Source organism: Podarcis melisellensis (assembly GCF_964234715.1).
Source record: "Podarcis melisellensis genome assembly, chromosome: 14".
Taxonomy (NCBI): Eukaryota; Metazoa; Chordata; class Lepidosauria; order Squamata; family Lacertidae; genus Podarcis; species Podarcis melisellensis.
In genome coordinates, this window is record NC_138546.1 from 52604684 (window position 1) to 52623052 (window position 18369).

The window sequence follows — 18369 nt, forward strand, 5'->3', positions numbered from 1 at the left end:
GTCTCAAAGCAGTTTCTGTGTGGCTTAACCTGCAGTGTCCTCGCAATCCCCAATGAGGATGGAACAAGGATGGCCAAGTTGGGAGGGCGAGAAACTGGCTGTTTCACAGGAACATTTCTGGGGAATTAAAGGACCTGAGGCCCTGTTCCCCCCAGCATAAAAATTTGCATATGCAAATTATCTGTAGAGATGCCTCTGGCAGATTAAAGTGAAGGGGAGCAGGGACTGTACTTTGCCCAGCTGTAAAATAAGTAAAACAAAACAAAACAAAGTTTTTAAAAGGGAGGAAAGAGGCAGCAGATCTGAGGCCTTAGCACAGAAGTTCTGGAGCTGCCCCTGTTTGCTAGCTTGTTGAACCAAGCCAGTCTCTCTGGAAGCTTATTAATGCTCTGATCTCAACCCCTTCTTGCATGCATTTTGCTCAGCTTTCCCTATGGGAATTTTATTTATTTGTAACATAATTAATTTTATTCATATCCTGGGTTCCCCCTCCCCTCTGCAGATGCAGAATAGCTTACAAACTAAGTTAATGGAAGACTAGAATTTAAAATATAGTACAATAAAGAAGTACAATCCCAGGTTACTTTCAGGATTGCCTTACCCCAGACATGCCCTTTTGATCATGTCAGTCTGCAGAACTGGTTACAGGTCCACATCATGCTTGCTCCGCACTCGTAAGAAGTCAGTCTTGTAGTGGAATAGCACCTACACTTTGGAACTCCCTGCCTGTTGACATTAGGCAGGCATCCTCACTGCAACCTTTCAGCACCTGCTTGAAATATGTTTGAGAATTTTACTTTTTTGATAATTTGTAAGCAGCTTAGAGGTTTTCTGTAATCAAGCAGCATATAAATTTTGTTATATAGGTAAAATAAATAAATAAATGTAACAGTCAGGCATGAAAGCAGAATTGAAACAAGGGATCTGAAAGGATTCCATGACACCCACTGCCTTGCCTTTGGGTTTCATTACAAAGAGCCGCTGTCTCTGTGTGAGAGAGAAACAGAGACAGAGGCTGGCTGAGACTTATCTCCCTGGAACTGTGCCCAGGCATTGAGAAAAAAGGCAGATAGTTACACAGAGATCAGCAGCTCACAGGGGCACATGGGCATGGTTACACAGAGAGCTTGTCACCGCACAGGCAGCATTGTGGTGGCTCTTGGTGCCAAGACCTGGCGAGGCTGCCACGCTCTGCGGGGGGGGGGGGGGGCAGAAGGAGGGCCTTGCCAGGGGCCTTTCCAGTTCAGCTCTGCTTCCCTCAGATTGGGGAGGCTCTTGTCCCAGGCAGACACTGTAGTAAAAGCATAAGAAGAGCCTGCTGGATCCAGCCCATGGCCCATCTTGGCCAGCATCCTGTTCTCACCGTGGCCAAGAGCCCTCTTCCCTCCCTTCCAAGCAACTGGTTTTCAGAAGAATCCCAGAGCCGAGCCATCGATAGGCCTCTCCTCCATGTAGGAGATGGACAGTATATAGTCTAGGCATGTCTGCTCAGAATAAAGTCTTCATGAGGTCAAAGGGCTTATTCACAGGAAAGAGGGATCCTTTTATGGGAAGATGCCAAGAATTTGTTGAGCCCTCTTTGAAAGCCATCCCAGTTGGTGGCCCTTCCTGCCTCCTGTGGGAGGGAGTCTCATAGATCAACTGTGTGCTGTGGAAAGAAGGGCTTTCTACCATCTGTCCCAAATCTCCCAACATGCAGCTTCATTCTGGTGTTGAGGGAGAAACACTTCTCTTTCTCCACTCCTGACAAACTTCTCACATGTCCCCTTTTTAGTAACAAAAAAACCCCCAAACACTGCAGCTTTTCTTCATAGTTGCTCCATCCCCTTGATCATTTGGGTTGTGCTTTCAGAACTCCAGCAATGAGTTTTATATCCATAGTGTCAAGGTGGCAATGTTTAATCCAGAAATCAGTTAGACATTTGCATGTTTACTTGGGAGTCAGAATGCCAATTTATGTGTGTTTAATTGATAAAGGCTGCATGCTTACATAGAAGTAAATTTCACTGAAATCAGTACGACTTAATGCCTAAATAAATCTGCATGTGATTGTGATTGTACGATTTTCTTGAGTTGTCCATTGGGTTGTATTGAACAAGACATGCTCAAAGCAGACCCACTGAACTTAATGGACCTAAACTAGGAATGGGCATTAATTTTAGTGGGTCTACTTTGAGTACGACTAAGCTGGATACGAAATATATCAAATGCATTCTCCTTTTTTGTAATCTTTAAAACAACCATAAGGTAGACCAGTATTATTGTTGCAGATGGGGCAACTGAGATGTAGTGAGTACATGGCAGGTGCAAGATTTTTCAAAAAAGAAAAAAGGACTCCCAGAGACCCCATTTCAGACTAGTTTGCAGGGTTGTAGTCCCCACTGAAAAACTATTCCACACCCACTTGCTTGGGAGTAAGCCCCATTGAAATTAACATGATTATCATCTAAATGCACATTTGGGGTTGTGCTGTTACACTGCAATCCAATATGCATCTACTTGGAAGTAAATACCACTGAGTTCAAGGGGGCTTACTCCCAGGTAAGTGGGGGCCCTTTTTGGTTAATAGGAATTTCAGAAAAGTGCCACTGCAGCCCTCCATATAGATGGACTATGCATAGGTGGAGCTGCCTGCTCCGGCACCCAGAGCGGCACACATGCTGTGCACCTGGGAGCGGGGTGAGCTGCCCAGGGGGTGGGGCGGTGATGTCACCCTCCCCCAGGATAACACCTGGGGCAGACCGCACCCACCGCACCCCTTTCCTCCACCAGTGGGACTACGGCTCCCATCAGACACAGCCCTCTGTGCTGATGGTTGGGGATGATGGGAGTTGGAGTCTCAAATCTCTGGAAGGCCCGAGCTTGGGGAAGGCGGACTTCTTGGACCGGACCCAGGCCATTCCAGTCCAGGAAGCTTGCCAGCAGGGCATAAAACAACCAGCCATGAAAGGTAGACTGCTTTGGAAACTGGAGGTTCCATTTGGACTTCTGGGGAAGAAAGATGGCAGACTAAGTTATCAGCTACTGGTGATCCCATTGGCAGAGATAATTATGCGGTGGTCAGAGGTAATCAAGGCATAATTCCCTTTTGAGATAAGAGAGGAAACCTCAGTGTCCTGGAAGAAGACGACAGCACACTGGAGACAAGGACGTTTTAGGGTATTTTATTTTTCAAAAAATCTTTATTAAACATATTTCACAAAATTATACAACAATATAATATATTACAATTTATATCCCATCCCATACAATAAAAAAGAATGCAATACATTTAAAAAGACCTAAAGTAGACTTCTGAATGTTCTCAAAAAAACTGAATTACTCTTGTTATATTTTACACAGTTTCATACTATTCTCGAAAGTGGCACCGGCCCTGTGGAACATCCTCCCAGCAGATGTCAAAGAGAAAAATAACTACCAAACTTTTAGAAGACATCTGAAGGCAGCCCTATTTAGGGAAGCTTTTAATGTTTAATAGGTTATTGTATTTTAGTGTTTTGTTGGAAGCCGCCCACAGTGGCTGGGGAAACCCAGCTAGATAGGCGGGGTATAAATATATTATTATTATTTTCATAAATCTTTTTGATAAAAGAAAAATTAAATAGAAACAATAAATTTACTTATATTATCTGTACATTGCAAGACTCATTCAAGATCTGCCAGGAGGTTTTTGCTGTCACAGTAATTTTTAAGATATTCCTTAAATATAATCCATTCTTGATTTACTTTTTGCTTCTAATACCCTCTTACCCTCCCTGTCATTTTTGCCATTTGCAGATATTCTAATAGTTTAACTTGCCATTCTGATTTTGTAGGTGTAATTTCATTTTCCCAATACGTTGCAATTAAAATTCTGGCTGCGGATGTTGCATACATAAAGAGAGGTCTTACTTCTTTTTTTATTTCAGTTGGCATTATCCCTAATAAGAAGGCTTCTGGTCATTTTGTGAATGGGATTTTTAACATCTTTTTTAGTTCATTATTTATAACGTCCCAAAACTTCCTAATTTTTCCACATCCCCTCCACATATGCATAAATGACCCTCTCCCCTCTTTACATCTCCAACAATTTTCCAATCTACTCTTATACATTTTGGCCAGTCTGGCTGTAGTGAGGTGTCACCAATATAACATTTTCATAATATTTTCTCTTAAATTATAGCACGCTGTGAACCTGACATCTTCTTTCCATAGTCTCTCCCATTGGTTCATATAGATATTATGGCCAAGGTCTCAGGCCCAACTTACCATTCCACTTTTCACTTCTTCTTCTTTAGTTTCCCACTCGAGTAGAAGATTATACTTTGGAGATTATATTTTGGAGATATGCTTACTTTTGGCTTGTACTAATTCTTTTTCTAGTCTTGATGTTTCTTTTTCAAATCCTGTTTGTCTATCAATGATCCACCTCTTGTTTATTTGAAAGTATTGTAGCCAATCCGTCACATACCTTCTAATTTCATCATTTTTTTTCAGGTTAAAATTATTGTTATTTTCCTCTAATAGCATTCTATACGTTGCCCAATCACCTTGTGCATTTTTTCTTTTTACTGCCGTGGCCTCTATCAGGGAGGTCCACAAGGGGATTTTAGGTTCCAATATTCTCCTATATTTGTCCCAGATTTTATAGAGTGATTTCTAATTATATGGTTTAGAAACCCCTTGTGTACAGTACCTTAACTTTCTCCTAAACCATATACGTGTGCCAACCAAACCTGTTGTTGAATCCCTCTAAATCTAATAAATCTGTGTCTTTAAGTATGATCTACTCTCTAATCCATGACAGCCCAGTCATAGCATGGTATACTGTATTTTTCGCTCTATAAGACGCACCAGACCATAAGATGCACCTAGTTTTTGGAGGAGGAAAACAAGAAAAAAAATATTCTGAATCCCAGAAGCCAGAACAGCAAGAGGGATCGCTGCTTTCGCTGCACAGCGATCCCTCTTGCTGTTCTGGCTTCTGGGATAGCTGTGCAGCCTCCATTCGCTCCATAAGACGCACACACATTTCCCCTTACTTTTTAGGAGGGAAAAGGTGTGTCTTATAGAGCAAAAAAATACGGTAATTCAAGATGAGGTAGAGCAAAACCCCGCTCTCCCCCTGGTCAATAAGAATTAGATGTTTTAGTCTTGGCCTTTTACCATTCCAATTAACCTTGTGATGGCCCTTCTCCAGTTTTGAAAACAATTCATACCTCCTAAAATGGGAATGGTTTGAAATAAAAAAATCATTTTTGGTAAAACATTCATCTTAACTGCCAATATCCTACCCCAAAGGGAGAGGTGAAGTTTGCTCCAGATTTCCAAATTTTTCTTAATTTCATTCTATGATTTCTTGATACAAGTCTATGCATTTAGCTGAGAACCAAACTCCTAGGTATTCTTTCTTCTCCTCTAAGCTCATGTTCTTAATTAATGAATTAGTATTTTATAGTTTAATCTAAATCCTGCTTGTTTTTGGAAGCCACCCACAGTGGCTGGGGAAGCCCAGCCAGATGGGCGGGGTAGAAATAAATTATTATTATTATTATTATTATTATTATTATTATTATTATTATTAGAGGCAGCCTTGCCTTGTGCCTTTTCTAATCTCCATATTTTCTGTGGTAATGCCATTAATAATCAATCTTGCTTTTTTATTTGTATAGATGGCCTCAATTCCTCTCTCAAATCTCTCCCAGACCCATTAATTTTATCTGTTTTTTAATAAAACACCAATAAATGTTATCAAAGGCCTTTTCAGCATCTATTAGCATTAAGGCCATTTGTTTATCATTTCTAAATTCCAGATATTCTAAAATATCAATAATATTTCTGCTGTTCTGTTGGAATTGCTTCCCTGAGGCAAGGAAGTTTCCAGGGGGTGGGTGAACGTCTTGAGCAAGGAACTTTCCATGGGGCCCACCCTTTTAGGGCACCAGGTCAGCAAGACTGGAAGCAAATAAGAATGGGATTTTCTGTCTGCCAGTTAATTGCTACTCAGAAAAGAAATGGGCTGCTGGGAGATGATAAAGCACTTATTAAAAGGCATGAGAATGAACCAAAACGCTTAAAGTCTGAACCTGCTTTAAATCTTCAACACATATTGTCTATAACTCTCCATTGAGAGCATGCTTGTTTGCTATGAAAAGCAAAACTGTGTTTGATTCCTGTGTGAAAGGAATGTGTACGCAGACACAAGTTCTTGGAAGCAGAGACTCCCAAAGGGTGTGTGACTAAACAGAATTTGGTAAAAATAATGTTGTGTGGATTTTTTTTACAATGGCTACTAGATGAACAAATTAAGAGTCTAGATACGTGGAATTCTGAGAGAGATCAAACTGGAGATACTTCAGATGGCAGAAAGCGCGGGATCTGCCCGAGGAGATTTGGATCAATTTCTGCCTGCACGTGAGGCAGCAGCAGGTGATGGTGTGGACTGCCTGGAGGACTGGAAAGACAAAGGAAGCTGTTGAGATGCCTGAAGAGAGAAATAATAATAATAATTAATAATAATAATAATAATAATTTTTATTTATACCCCGCCCTCCCCAGCCAAAGCCAGGCTCAGGGCAGCTAACATGCAATAATAAAAACAAGTTGAATGAATACAAACTTAAAAACAAGATTAAAATACATTAAAATATTGAAAATGCAGCCTCATCACAGGAGGAGAAAGGAAAAAGAAAGAGGGGGAGGGAATCAAACTGATTCTAAACCAAAGGCCACCGGGAGTCAGTGCAGCTGGAAAAGCACAGGGTGAATATGCTCCCATGGCAGGGACCCCGTGAGGAGCCTCGCTGCAGCATTCTGCACCCGCTGGAGTTTATGGGACAGCTTCAAGGGCAGTAGAGCGAATTACAGTAGTCAAGCCTGGAGATGACCGTCGCATGGATCACTGTGGCCAGGTCGGGGCGGGAAAGGTAATGGACCAACTGCTTGATGCGGCGAAGGTGGAAAAATGTCGCCTTGGCTGTTGCTGTAATCTGCGCCTGCATGGAAAGGGAGGCGTCAAGGATTACACCCAAACTCTTAACGGAAGGCAATGGCACTAATTGGGCCCCCGCAAGAGAAGGGAGTTGGTCCCTCATCCCCATGCCATCCCGACCTTGCGATAGGACCTCTGTCTTCGAAGGATTTAGTTTCAATCGGCTCCCACAAAACCATCCAGCCACAGCTTCCAAGCATCTGGTCAGTGTGTTCGGGGCTGAGTCGGTGTGGCCATCCATCAGCAGATAGAGCTGAGTGTCATCAGCATATTGATGACAGCCCAGCCCAAAGCTCCGGATAATCTGGGCAAGGGGGCGCATACAGATGTTAAAAAGCATTGGGGAGAGGATTGCACCCTGCGGCACTTGCCACACCAAGGAGTGGTGCAACGACATCTCCCTCCCTAGCGCCACCCTCTGTCCCCGACCAGAGATGAAAGAGCACAGCCATTTACGGGCTTTGCCCTGTATCCCCATGTTGGTGAGGCAGTGGTCCAGAAGATCATGATCGACCCTGTCAAAGGCTTCCTGACCCGCCTCGATCCAGTTGTCTACGGAGATCATCTGTTGGGGCAACCAGAGCCGTCCTGGTCCCGAAACCAGGACGGAACCCAGACTGAAATGGATCTAAAGCCAATGTTTCCTCCAGAAACCTACCAAGCTGTTCAGCAACTGCTCTCTCAATTACCTTACCCAGATATGGAAGATTTGAAACTAGGCGGTAATTGGATAGGTCTAAAGGATCTAGTGAAGTTTTCTTTAAGAGTGGAAACACCACTGCTTCCTTCAGTTCCCCTGGGAATGTCCCCGTGCCAAGGGACAAATTAATAATTTCAACCAGGGGGCTCTGTGCGACATCTGGACACGCCCTAATCAGCCAAGACGGGCACGGATCGAGAAGGCAGGTGGTGGGCCTATCAGCTTGGAGGAATCTATCCACATCAGCAGGAAGTATCTGATCGAAATGGTCCAACACTGGACCCGAAGACAGTTGAGGGGCCTCCAGTTCAGTCACTGTATCTAAATTGGCAGGGAGGTCACGGCAGAGCAACAGGACTTTCTCCGCAAAAAGGCTCGCAAATGCCTCACAGCTGTGGGTCGAATTTGTGCTTAAATTTGCTTGTCCTCCTAAGGACGTTATAAATGGATTGATGACCAGAAACGCCAAGAGACAAGCAGAGATGGACTTGAAGAAAGGTTCCAGGGCACAAGTGGAAGTGAGCACAGGACGAAAAGCCTCAAAGGTTGTGGTGGTTGCTGTGGGAAAAGATGGGAAGAAATGGAAGACACACCCCTTTCCCTTTTTTAAACAGGATGAAGCAGGATTATCTTGGAATGTATACCTTGAATAAAGGTAAAGGGACCCCTGACCATTAGGTCCAGTCATGGCCGACTCTGGGGTTGTGGCGCTCATCTCGCTTTATTGGCCCAGGGAGCTGGCGTACAGCTTCCGGGTCATGTGGCCAGCATGACTAAGCTGCTTCTGGCGAACCAGAGCAGCGCATGGAAAGGCCATTTACCTTCCCGCCAGAGCGGTACCTATTTATCTACTTGCACTTTGACATGCTTTCGAACTGCTAGGTTGGCAGGAGCAGGGACTGAGCAACCGGAGCTCACCCCATTGCGGGGATTCGAACCACCGACCTTCAGATCGGCAAGCCCTAGGCTCAGTGGTTTAACCCACAGTGCCACCCACGTCCCTTATACCTTGAATACTTTAAATAATTGTTATAGATACAATTGGCAGACGGATAACCTGAGTGCACTCTTTTCACTTTTGTTTTTTCTTGCTTTTTTCTCTTGCCTTTCTGTGGTCTTTAATCTTTGCTTGGTCTATGATATATTTATGCTTTGCTTTTTGGCATTTTCTTTCTTGGACTAATGAAGAGACACCCCAGAAGGTGGTGGGTGGAAGATGAGGGGCCTTACATGACAGGAAGTGTGCAGAGGATCTCCCAGGTGGGAGGCTGGCGGAAGGGGGGGGGAGAGCTCCCTCTTGTGTGTGTGGAATGAGGGTCAAGATACCATTATGGCAGAGGACCTTGAGTTTCTTTCTTCTCCTCTTCTTTTTCTGTTACTTTATTCTTCTCTCTTGCTTCTCTTCTATTTATTTTCTTGGCTCAGAGTTCTCCTTATTGTACTCTATGTGGAAAACTCTCAATAAAGCTGACTTTAAAAGTCCAGGAAACAAGGCTCCCTTTGGAGAGCATTGCCAAAATGCCGGCAGCTGTCACTGCACCTTGTGGCAGCAGATTCCATCTCTTCCTTATGGCTGGTGGAGGCAGAGAAGGAGAGAATTGCAGACAATGTGGGCGTCTCTCCTGTTTGCATGCCTCACTAAGGTAACACACACATGGAATCTAAACCACACCTGTGGATTGAAGGTGGGGTTTGGAGTCGGCTGACACTCCCGTGAATCAGGGCAGGGGAAAAGGAGAAGTCATGTTTGAGCTCAGAGGCAAGAGCTGCCTTGTTTCCCACTGAAAAGTGAGGTGGGTGGTGATCTGTGCCAGATGGGTTTGAAAAGGTGGCCTAGGATCATAACCACAGCCAATTTATTGGTGCGCTGCATTTCCCACAAATCCATTTTGCTCACAGCAGTTCAAATCCAGTTTGGCAGTTTTGAACTTCTGAGCTTTGCTTATGGGAGACAAAATAAACTTGCTGAATTTAGATCACTCTAGGGCACTGGAAAAATTCCCTATGCAAATCTCCCTAGTCTGCATAGGATTCTCTTCTGGAAAGTTTAAAGTCAAAATGTTCTGGGAAATCTACATCACATCACAGAACCTATTTTATTGTGTGAGTTATCTAACACAGTCCGTATATTTCATGTTCCAAAGTTCAATTGTCTTTTACAACCACTGCTGACCCCACTGGGCGTGGTAATCCAGTCAGGGAAAAAGGGAGGCAGACTGTGTTTAGGGCACCTTTTCTAGCTCCTCCCCCTTTTCAGGGTGAGCAGAGTGGATCCTAAATAGGGCTGCTCAGTCATGGATACAGCTGCCGAGCTGTATTATATACAGCTGCCACTCCAATTGGAGAACAGCCTTCACCAAAAGTGTCATGGACTTTGAAGACATGCAAACTTGGGACGAAAGGGAGAAACGTGCTAAGAGCAAGGCAAACCCTCACCGTGATCAACTCCTGCCCAGAAACCTGTGTCCCCACTGTGAAAGGTAGCCAGACCAAACCCCGGCAGTTTTAGAAATCCCCCCGCCCCTCCATGGCCATCAGTGAAACCTTTGCGGCTGTGTGAGTGCAGGGGGAGGGAGCAGAGGGCCCCTCCAAGTGTCGGTGTGCTACTACTCCCATGAACTCTGGCCAGCATGGCCAACTGTCAGGGATGATGGGAGTTGTGGTGCAGCAGCATCTCGAGGTCTCTGGAGCTTTACCCAAACTCTGTAAGATGTTCTTTTTCTGCTGAAGAAAGGCAGGAATCGTAAGCAGGGTGGGGGTGGAGGGTGTCATGAGGCCAGCTCCATAACTGCTTCCTGGGCTGCCACAATGGATTATATAACCTCTGGTCAGCAGTGAGGGAGGACATGAACTCCTAGGGAAGCAAGATCCTGTTTACTTGCACGCAAGTGCCAGGAGGAAAGGGAAAGGACAGCAGGAAAGCAGTGAGTCCCAGCAGCTTCTCAGCACATGGTTTAAAAGCGGGAGGGGGGGCAGTAGACAGAGAGGCCCCTTCCCACCCTCTGGTGTCTTATGTGGGCATATGCCTGGCCTGCCTTCCCCAAAGGCAAATGCTCTTTCTGTCTTCCTTGGGAGGAAATGAATGGCACATCCCATCTGTAGTAATGCTGGGCCACACCCACCTTCCCCACCTGTCCTACAATCCAGCGGGACCCGGCTAGGAGAGGGAAGGTGGTGCCACAGCATTTACTTTTTCAGGACAAAACACAACAGAAGGGGTAGTTGCTGCCACCACTCCCTTGTCCGGGGATAGCCCAGAAGATTAACCCAAGGGAGAAGGTTACTCTTCCTTGTTACCGGCTGCCCCCACCCTGCATTGCTTTACCACAAATCGCAGGCAGAAATTCAACAGGTTCAGTAGGAGGCTAAGTGGTCAGACTTTGGATTCAAACTTTCCCCAGAAAGGCACACAGAACAAAATAGGAAAATCCTTTTTTAAAAGTTATTTAAAAAACAAGATTAAACATACTTAAAAGTAGGCACATATCTAATGTGGTTCAGACAAGAAAATAACAACATTGTAAAGCATCGCTAGCTAAACGTACCGTATTTTTCGCTCTATAGGATGCACTTTTTCCCCTTCAAAAATGAAGGGGAAATGTATGCGTCCTATGGAGCGAAAGCAGGCTCCCTGGCTTCAGCGATAGCAACATGAAGCCTCCAAAGCCTGTGCTCCGGAGGCTTCGCGTTGCTTTCGCTGAAGCCAGGAGAGTCTGGTCTTCAGACCAGCGCTTCCCCCCACCGCCAGCCCCACAGGCTCAGGGGGCAGCGGGAAGGCGTGCGACGCCTTTGCGCTGCTCCCAGACCTGGTTTGGAGGCTGGCGGTGGGGGAACGCAGCGCTCGGTCAAAAAGCCCACAGGAGCCGCGCGCTCTTTAAAGGCTGTGCTGCTTCTGTGGGCTTTTTTTTTTCTTTTTCAGCCTTTAAAGAGTGTGTGGCTTCTGCTTGCTTTTGCGGGAAGTGGGGGAATTCCCCCATCTCCTGCAAAAGCCCACAGGAGCCGTGCAGCCTTTAAAGAGCTCGCCGCTCTTGGTGGCTTTTCCCCAAGGCGGGAGAAGGGACTGACTGGCCGAGTCAGTCCCTTCTCCTTCCTGTGGGCTTTTATGGGAGATGGGGGAATTCCCCCACCTCCCACAATAGCAGAGAGAAGGTCTGGGAGAGGTGCACAGGCTGCGTGCAGCCTGTCCGCTGCTCCCAGAGCTGGGGGGGGGGAATCATATTTCCCCCCCTTGATTTCCCCCTCTGAAAACTAGGTGTGCCCTATGGTCAGGTGCGCCCTATAGAGCAAAAAATACGGTACTTACAAAACGAGAACACAAGAAAAGTTAAGACAGTTCGTAAAGTTCTCGGCTGAATCCGCATCTCAAGAAGACAACAAGGAATTCTTCATCAAAAAGAACACACATATGAATGACGACTGCCGACAAGGTGGTGAATGTGGCAGAAGGGCGGATGGATGTTGCCCGCTTGCCGGCTTCTTTCCTAAGGTTTTTATCCTTAAAACCCCACGTGTAATCAGACCCCCAAGGACCAATCAGAATTTCTAATTAATTCAAAATTTACCAATGGTCACCGAGTTGGATAATAACTCAGCTTGTGACAGTTGAAGCTTGTTTGTACTCAAAACCTTGGGATCAAAGGGTTCCTCCCAAACTTCTCAGAGACACAGCAGATCCTCATTTCTCCTGTAATGAGGCTTGATAGCCCTTATTCACACAGGGACAGCTCTTAGTAACCAGGTGTTAAATCACCACTAATCAACTGGAAGTTTTCCTTCCTGCAGATGCATGAGATAAGTATTCACACTCCCAGAGCCAGTTAGTCTACAGTTTTAAAGCAACAGACATATATTTCCCATAAATCATTTGACCTTTGGTTTTCCCACAGTGCTTTTCTTCAGCTTGACCAAAGTTTGCCTACTGAAAGTTCCTAACTTCACTACACCATATTTTATTATAATTACAGTATTCACTTATCACCTGCCCTTCACCCTACTGCCCAGGGTCTGCTGCAGCATTAAAACACAATATTAAAAACAGGAACACCATTTCAGATAAAATCACAGTGGACTTTGCTACCAAACTCTGCCATTTTGTCCTCACCCACAACCACTTCAAATTTGGAGATGACCTGTTCCTCCAGATCAGCGGCACAGCAATGGGCACCCGCATGGCCCCCCAGTATGCCAACATCTTCATGGCAGATTTGGAACAACGCTTCCTAAACGCCTACCCACTCAAACCTCTCTTGTATCTATGATACATTGACAAAAAATTTTATTATCTGGACACATGGTCAGCAGACCCTGGACACCTTCCACCAGACATTCAGTGACCTGGTCTATGCAAGAAATATATTTTCTGGACACTACTATAAAAATACAGGATGGGTGCATAGACACCACCTTATACTGAAAACCAACTGACCGACAAACATATCTACATGTTTCCAGCTACCATCCCAAACATACCAAACAATCAATTGTATATAGCCAGGCTCTATGATACAGCTGCATTTGTTCCAACTCTACAGACACAGATTCTCACCTAAGAGATCTACCGCAAACCTTTTTGGAAGTAAAATACCCGCCTGATGAAGTTGAACAGATTTGTTGAACAGATAAAGCCAGACTGAAAGCTAGAGAGAACTCGTTGCAAGACAGACCCAAAAGAGAAAATAACAGAACACCACTAGTTACCATATACAGCTCCCAAGTTAAAACAGTTCAACTCATCATCAGAGATTTGCAACCTCTCCTAGACAACAACAGTTCTCTTTCTCAAGCTCTGGGAGGAAAGACCTTCCATTGCCTACAGACAGCCACCCAATCTTAAACAACTCCTCACCCACAATAATACAGCAACCAGGCTTAACATGGACACTGGTACCAGAGCCTGCAATAAACCTAGATGCCAACTTTGCTGCCACATAAACCCAGACAACACCATTACTGGACCCAACAACATCAATCATACCATCTCAGGACTATTTGCTTGCTCATCTTCCAACATTGTGTATGCCACCAAATGCATGCCCTACAGCTCTCTATATTGGACAAACAAGCCAAACCCACACCAAATCTGACATCAGGAATCACAAGACAGAGAAGCCAGTAGGAGAACACTTCAACCTCCCAGGACATTCAATACAGGAACTCAAAGCAGCTGTCTTATTATAAAATAATTTCAGAAATAGACTTGAAAGAGAAGTTACTGAATTACAACTTATTACTAAACATGGACCATAAAGAAGGCTGATCGCCAAAGAATTGATGCTTTTGAATTATGGTGCTGGAGGAGATTCTTGAGAGTCCCATGGACTGAAAGAAGATCAAACATATCCATTCTTCAGGAAATCAGCCCTGAGTGCTCACTGGAAGGACAGATCATGAAGCTGAGGCTCCAAGACTTTGGCCACCTCATGAAAAGAGAAGACTCCCTGGAAAAGACCCTGATGTTGGGAAAGATTGAGGGCACAAGGAGAAGGGGACGACAGAGGACGAGATGGTTGGACGGTGTTCTCGAAGCTACAAACATGAGCCTGACCAAACTGCGAGAGGCAGTGGAAGACAGGAGTGCCTGGCGTGCTCTGGTCCATGGGGTCACGAAGAGTCAGACACGACTAAACGACTAAACAACAACTAAACATGGGTGGCACTGTGGTCTAAACCACAGAGCCTAGGGCTTGATGATCAGAAGGTCAGCAGTTCGAATCCCCGCGATGGAGTGAGCTCCTGTTGTTCGGTCCCAGCTCCTAGCAGTTCGAAAGGACATCAAAGTGCAAGTAGATAAATACGTACAGTGGTGCCCCGCAAGACGAACGCCTCGCAAGACGGAAAACCCGCTAGACGAAAGGGTTTTCCGTTTTGGAGGCGCTTCGCAAAACAAATTTCCCTATGGGCTTGCTTTGCAAGATGAAAATGTCTTTCCCCCCCTTTTTCTAAGCAGCTAAGCCGCTTATCAGCTGATCCGCTAAGCTGATAAGCTGCTAAAAGCCACTAAACCGCTAATAGCGCTAATCCGCTAAGGTGTCAATGGGCTTGCTTCGCAAGACGAAAAAACCGCTATACGAAGAGCCTCACGGAACGGATTAATTTCGTCTTGCGAGGCACCACTGTACTGCTCCGGTGGGAAGGTAAACGGCATTTCCATGCGCTGTCTGGTGATTTCTGTTTCAGTGTATCTCAAGAAGTGTGCATGCACACGAAAGCTTTTACCCAGAACAAACTTAGTTGGTCTGTAAGGTGCTGCTGGACAATTTTTTAATTTATTATTATTAAAACAGTTTAAAAGAACAACTTGAAGGCATAAAAGTAAGGCCTGTACTCAGGTGCCCAAGGCCAGGGTGAGAAGCCGTCTGCAGCATCCTCCAGAATCTGTCACTGTGAAGGCACCAGACTCACTTCTGTGGGTCCCACAGTTCAGGGGCCACCACAGAGAAGGCCCTTTTCCAGCCCGCTCCCACTCCCTGGAGCCAGTGAGGGTGGGAGAATTCACCATCCCTGGGAGAGTAAGCCTATGTGTTCAGTGGGCTTTTGGGGTACTGCAGGATTCTATTTCAGACCTCTTCTATATCATATTCTCTTCTCTGCTATTCTTCTCCTAGGACAGGGCTGGGGAACCTCTGGCCTTCCAGATGGTTCTGGCCTCCCATCAGCCCAAGCCAGCATGCTTAGTGGTAAGGGAGGATGGGAATTCTGGTCCTGCAACATCTGAAGCAGTTCCCCACCCATCTAAGGTTGACAGTTTGTAAAGAAGGGCAGGACGTGGGTATTTCCAACCACATATTCTCTTGGCATCTTGCTAATGTAAATAGTGACATGCTGGTGAATTAATAGAATTAATAGAGGTAGAGGGTATCCTAGTGGCCATCCAGTCTGGCCCCTTTCTTCAATGCAGGAATCCTGCAACTGCAGCATCCCAGACAGGAGGCCATCCCCAACCCTGACTGTTAGGAGCTGGATCGGTCTTACTCCCAGGTAAGTAGGGTTAGGGGTAGGATCATTGCTTTTTAAAAGGTAAAGGTAAAGGTACCCCTGCCCGTACGGGCCAGTCTTGACAGACTCTGGGGTTGTGCGCCCATCTCACTTAAGAGGCCAGGGGCCAGCGCTGTCCGGAGACACTTCCGGGTCACATGGTCAGTGTGACATCGCTGCTCTGGCGAGCCAGAGCTGCACACGGAAACGCCGTTTACCTTCCCGCTGGTAAGCGGTCCCTATTTATCTACTTGCACCCGGAGGTGCTTTCGAACTGCTAGGTTGGCAGGCGCTGGGACCGAGCAGCGGGAGCGCACCCCGCAGCAGGGATTCGAACCACCGACCTTTCGATCAGCAAGTCCTAGGCGCTGAGGCTTTAACCCACAGCGCCACCTGTGTCCCACAACTTTTTACAATGCTTTTTACAATGGTGCAATTGGGTAAGCTTACTCTCTGGGTTTGATGGGGTGTATCCAAATACCTTAGATCATGATACCCATTTATGCCAATGGGCCTATTCTAAGTACAACTAGCATTGGATGCAGTCCAATGAACTTAGATGGTGGCTTTTCAACTGTGATCTGTATTATGTCAGCTCCCAGCCCTGCTGCCTTTGTGGGGGATTTTCTACCCCTGCTGCCCCAAAGCCCTATACTCAGGAAAGACCAGGAGGCAGGAAAAGTCATGGTTTCCTGAAGGGAGGCAACATTCTCTTGGCACACGGGAAGCGTCGAGAGTATGCAGAATCTTGCTGAATCTTTTTGTCTAGACACTTATTTTTGAAATTTAGCTGCTTATTTTTGGAATAGTTTCATTTTGTTCTCCTTCAGACTGGCAGAGGAAGGATTTGAGGAGCAAATTAAGCTTGTCTACGTAGGGATTTGGGGGCTGGATTAATTTGGACTTGGTCTGATTATCTGCTTTCTGTTCACTGAAAAAACCCCAAGTCCCTGTGAAGATAACAAGAGTTGGAATAAAGACAGGCAAGATTCAATCCAGAGAAGATTTGGCTGAAGAAAGTAGCTGGAGAGGAGAGCCTAATGCCCAAGAATTTTTAACCAGGTCAGGAAGGGTGTTGCCCCAAATGAGACTGAAGGGCAGCCAAGATTGGGCAGAAGATCCTCCACGGAAGAAAATAAGGAGGTCCTCCTGGCACTCCTGTTCCCACACCAAGGATCACTCTGCAAGCCCCATTCTCTTCACAGTTAAACCTAATTGAAGGCTTGGTGGCTTTGCTGTGCCTCCACAATGGAAGGCAGACAGGCTTCTGAACCCCGGGTGCTGGGGAGAGTTGCTCTGGTGCTCAGATCCCGCTTGCGGGTTTCCTTTGGAGGCATCTGGCTGGCCCCTGTGAGAACAGGCGAGTGGACAAGGGGGGGGGCATCCACAAGACTGCATCATAAGATGGCAATCTTTTCTTATTTGTGAGTTAAGTACTTGGGAATAAGTACCATCAAACTCAGAGGATCGTGCTGCACTGTTACCTGGTTTGCAGTCTTCAAAATCTAACTACCTAATACCAATAATTTCGAGACAGAATAAATTCACTGGTGCAAATGCAGATGCCATGGCAATAGTGGCACAAGTTTTGCAAGCAGATGTGAACGGGTGCATGCAGTGAGAAAGTACAAAACCCAATCAATTATAGATGGGGAGTACATTGCAAATGACAGCAGGTGGCCTGGTTTCTGCACTCTTCCAATGCTATCCCTTCTTTTTGTGCCCAGAAGATGCGGTTTTATGCCTGAGTAAGTCCGAAGGGTGGCCACTGTGCAGCAGCGAGAGCAGAAGGCAGTCCGCTGTGCCTGCCTTGTGTATTAGGCAGTCCATCTGAATTATTTATTGCCAAAAACTGGGTTATTTCTTCATTTGCATTAGCGTGAGGTGGCAGCTGGATAGTGAGGACTCTTGGCTTCATTCTTTATAGATTCAGAATCTTGCGAACACGAGGAGAGTCCTGCTGAAGTCCGTAGTGGCTAACGGGATGCCTCTTGCTTGCTTGGGGGCTGGCCCAAGACATTTTGTTGCCTGAAGCAAAGGATAAGATGGTGCCTTCCTCTCCTTCTGCATGCATCTTCTTGCGAGACCAGCAGTTAAATTTTATTTGTGATTATGGGACAACATCTTCCACTGTACCTGAGGGTTGCAGGCTTGCTTAGGGGCCCCAGAGCAAGCTACTTGAGGAGACCCTGGGAAAATGGAGATTGCTACGGCCCCCAGATTCTCATTCTGTCTAATGGTAGGGCCAGCCTTGTTCTTGGCCTTGTCTTAGACCAATAGTCTTTTTCACTCGGGTGGCATTGATGTTAGCCAGCCTTCCAAGCTTGGTGGTTGAGTCTACCTCCAGTTATAAGTCATGGTAATCTGAGCAAATAAAGAACCATCTCCCTATCTCATGCTGGAACTGCTTCTTTAATATACCCCAAAAGAGAGCATGAGAGATGTTTCCTGTAAGAGCTTCATCCATTTCCATATATCTGGTGATATTTCTGGGCTGTGTGTGCTTAAAGAAATACTAGAAAATATATTGGCATGCTCACCCCACTTCTCCTAGCTAGCTAGGAGATTAATTAATTAATTAACTGCTTGATTGTAAAAAAAACAAAAAAAGCAGTTTACAGAAAATATATGTTTGAGCAGACCACATATAGGATTCCACTGTTAGTAAACTTTAGATCAACCATAGTTTTCTAGTTTAGATGCAACAGGAAACTAGTTAAGTGTA

The 18369-nt window shown here is 45.6% G+C and overlaps 1 protein-coding gene across 3 annotated transcripts in view; it reads left to right on the forward strand.

The window, feature by feature from the left end:
• Nucleotides 1-18369, forward strand: part of SNX33 (sorting nexin 33) — a 47732-nt gene that overhangs the window by 20184 nt on the left and 9179 nt on the right. Inside the window, exon 2 of one of the 3 annotated variants that reach the window (XM_081887689.1) lies at nt 8105-8403. The exons of the other annotated variants lie outside the window; for them this stretch is intronic. Within the exon in view, the coding sequence (XP_081743815.1) occupies nt 8105-8280 (176 nt within the window). The 3' untranslated portion in view covers nt 8281-8403. Of the gene's footprint in view, nt 1-8104; nt 8404-18369 lie in introns of those variants that run through there. 3 annotated transcript variants of the gene reach the window in all.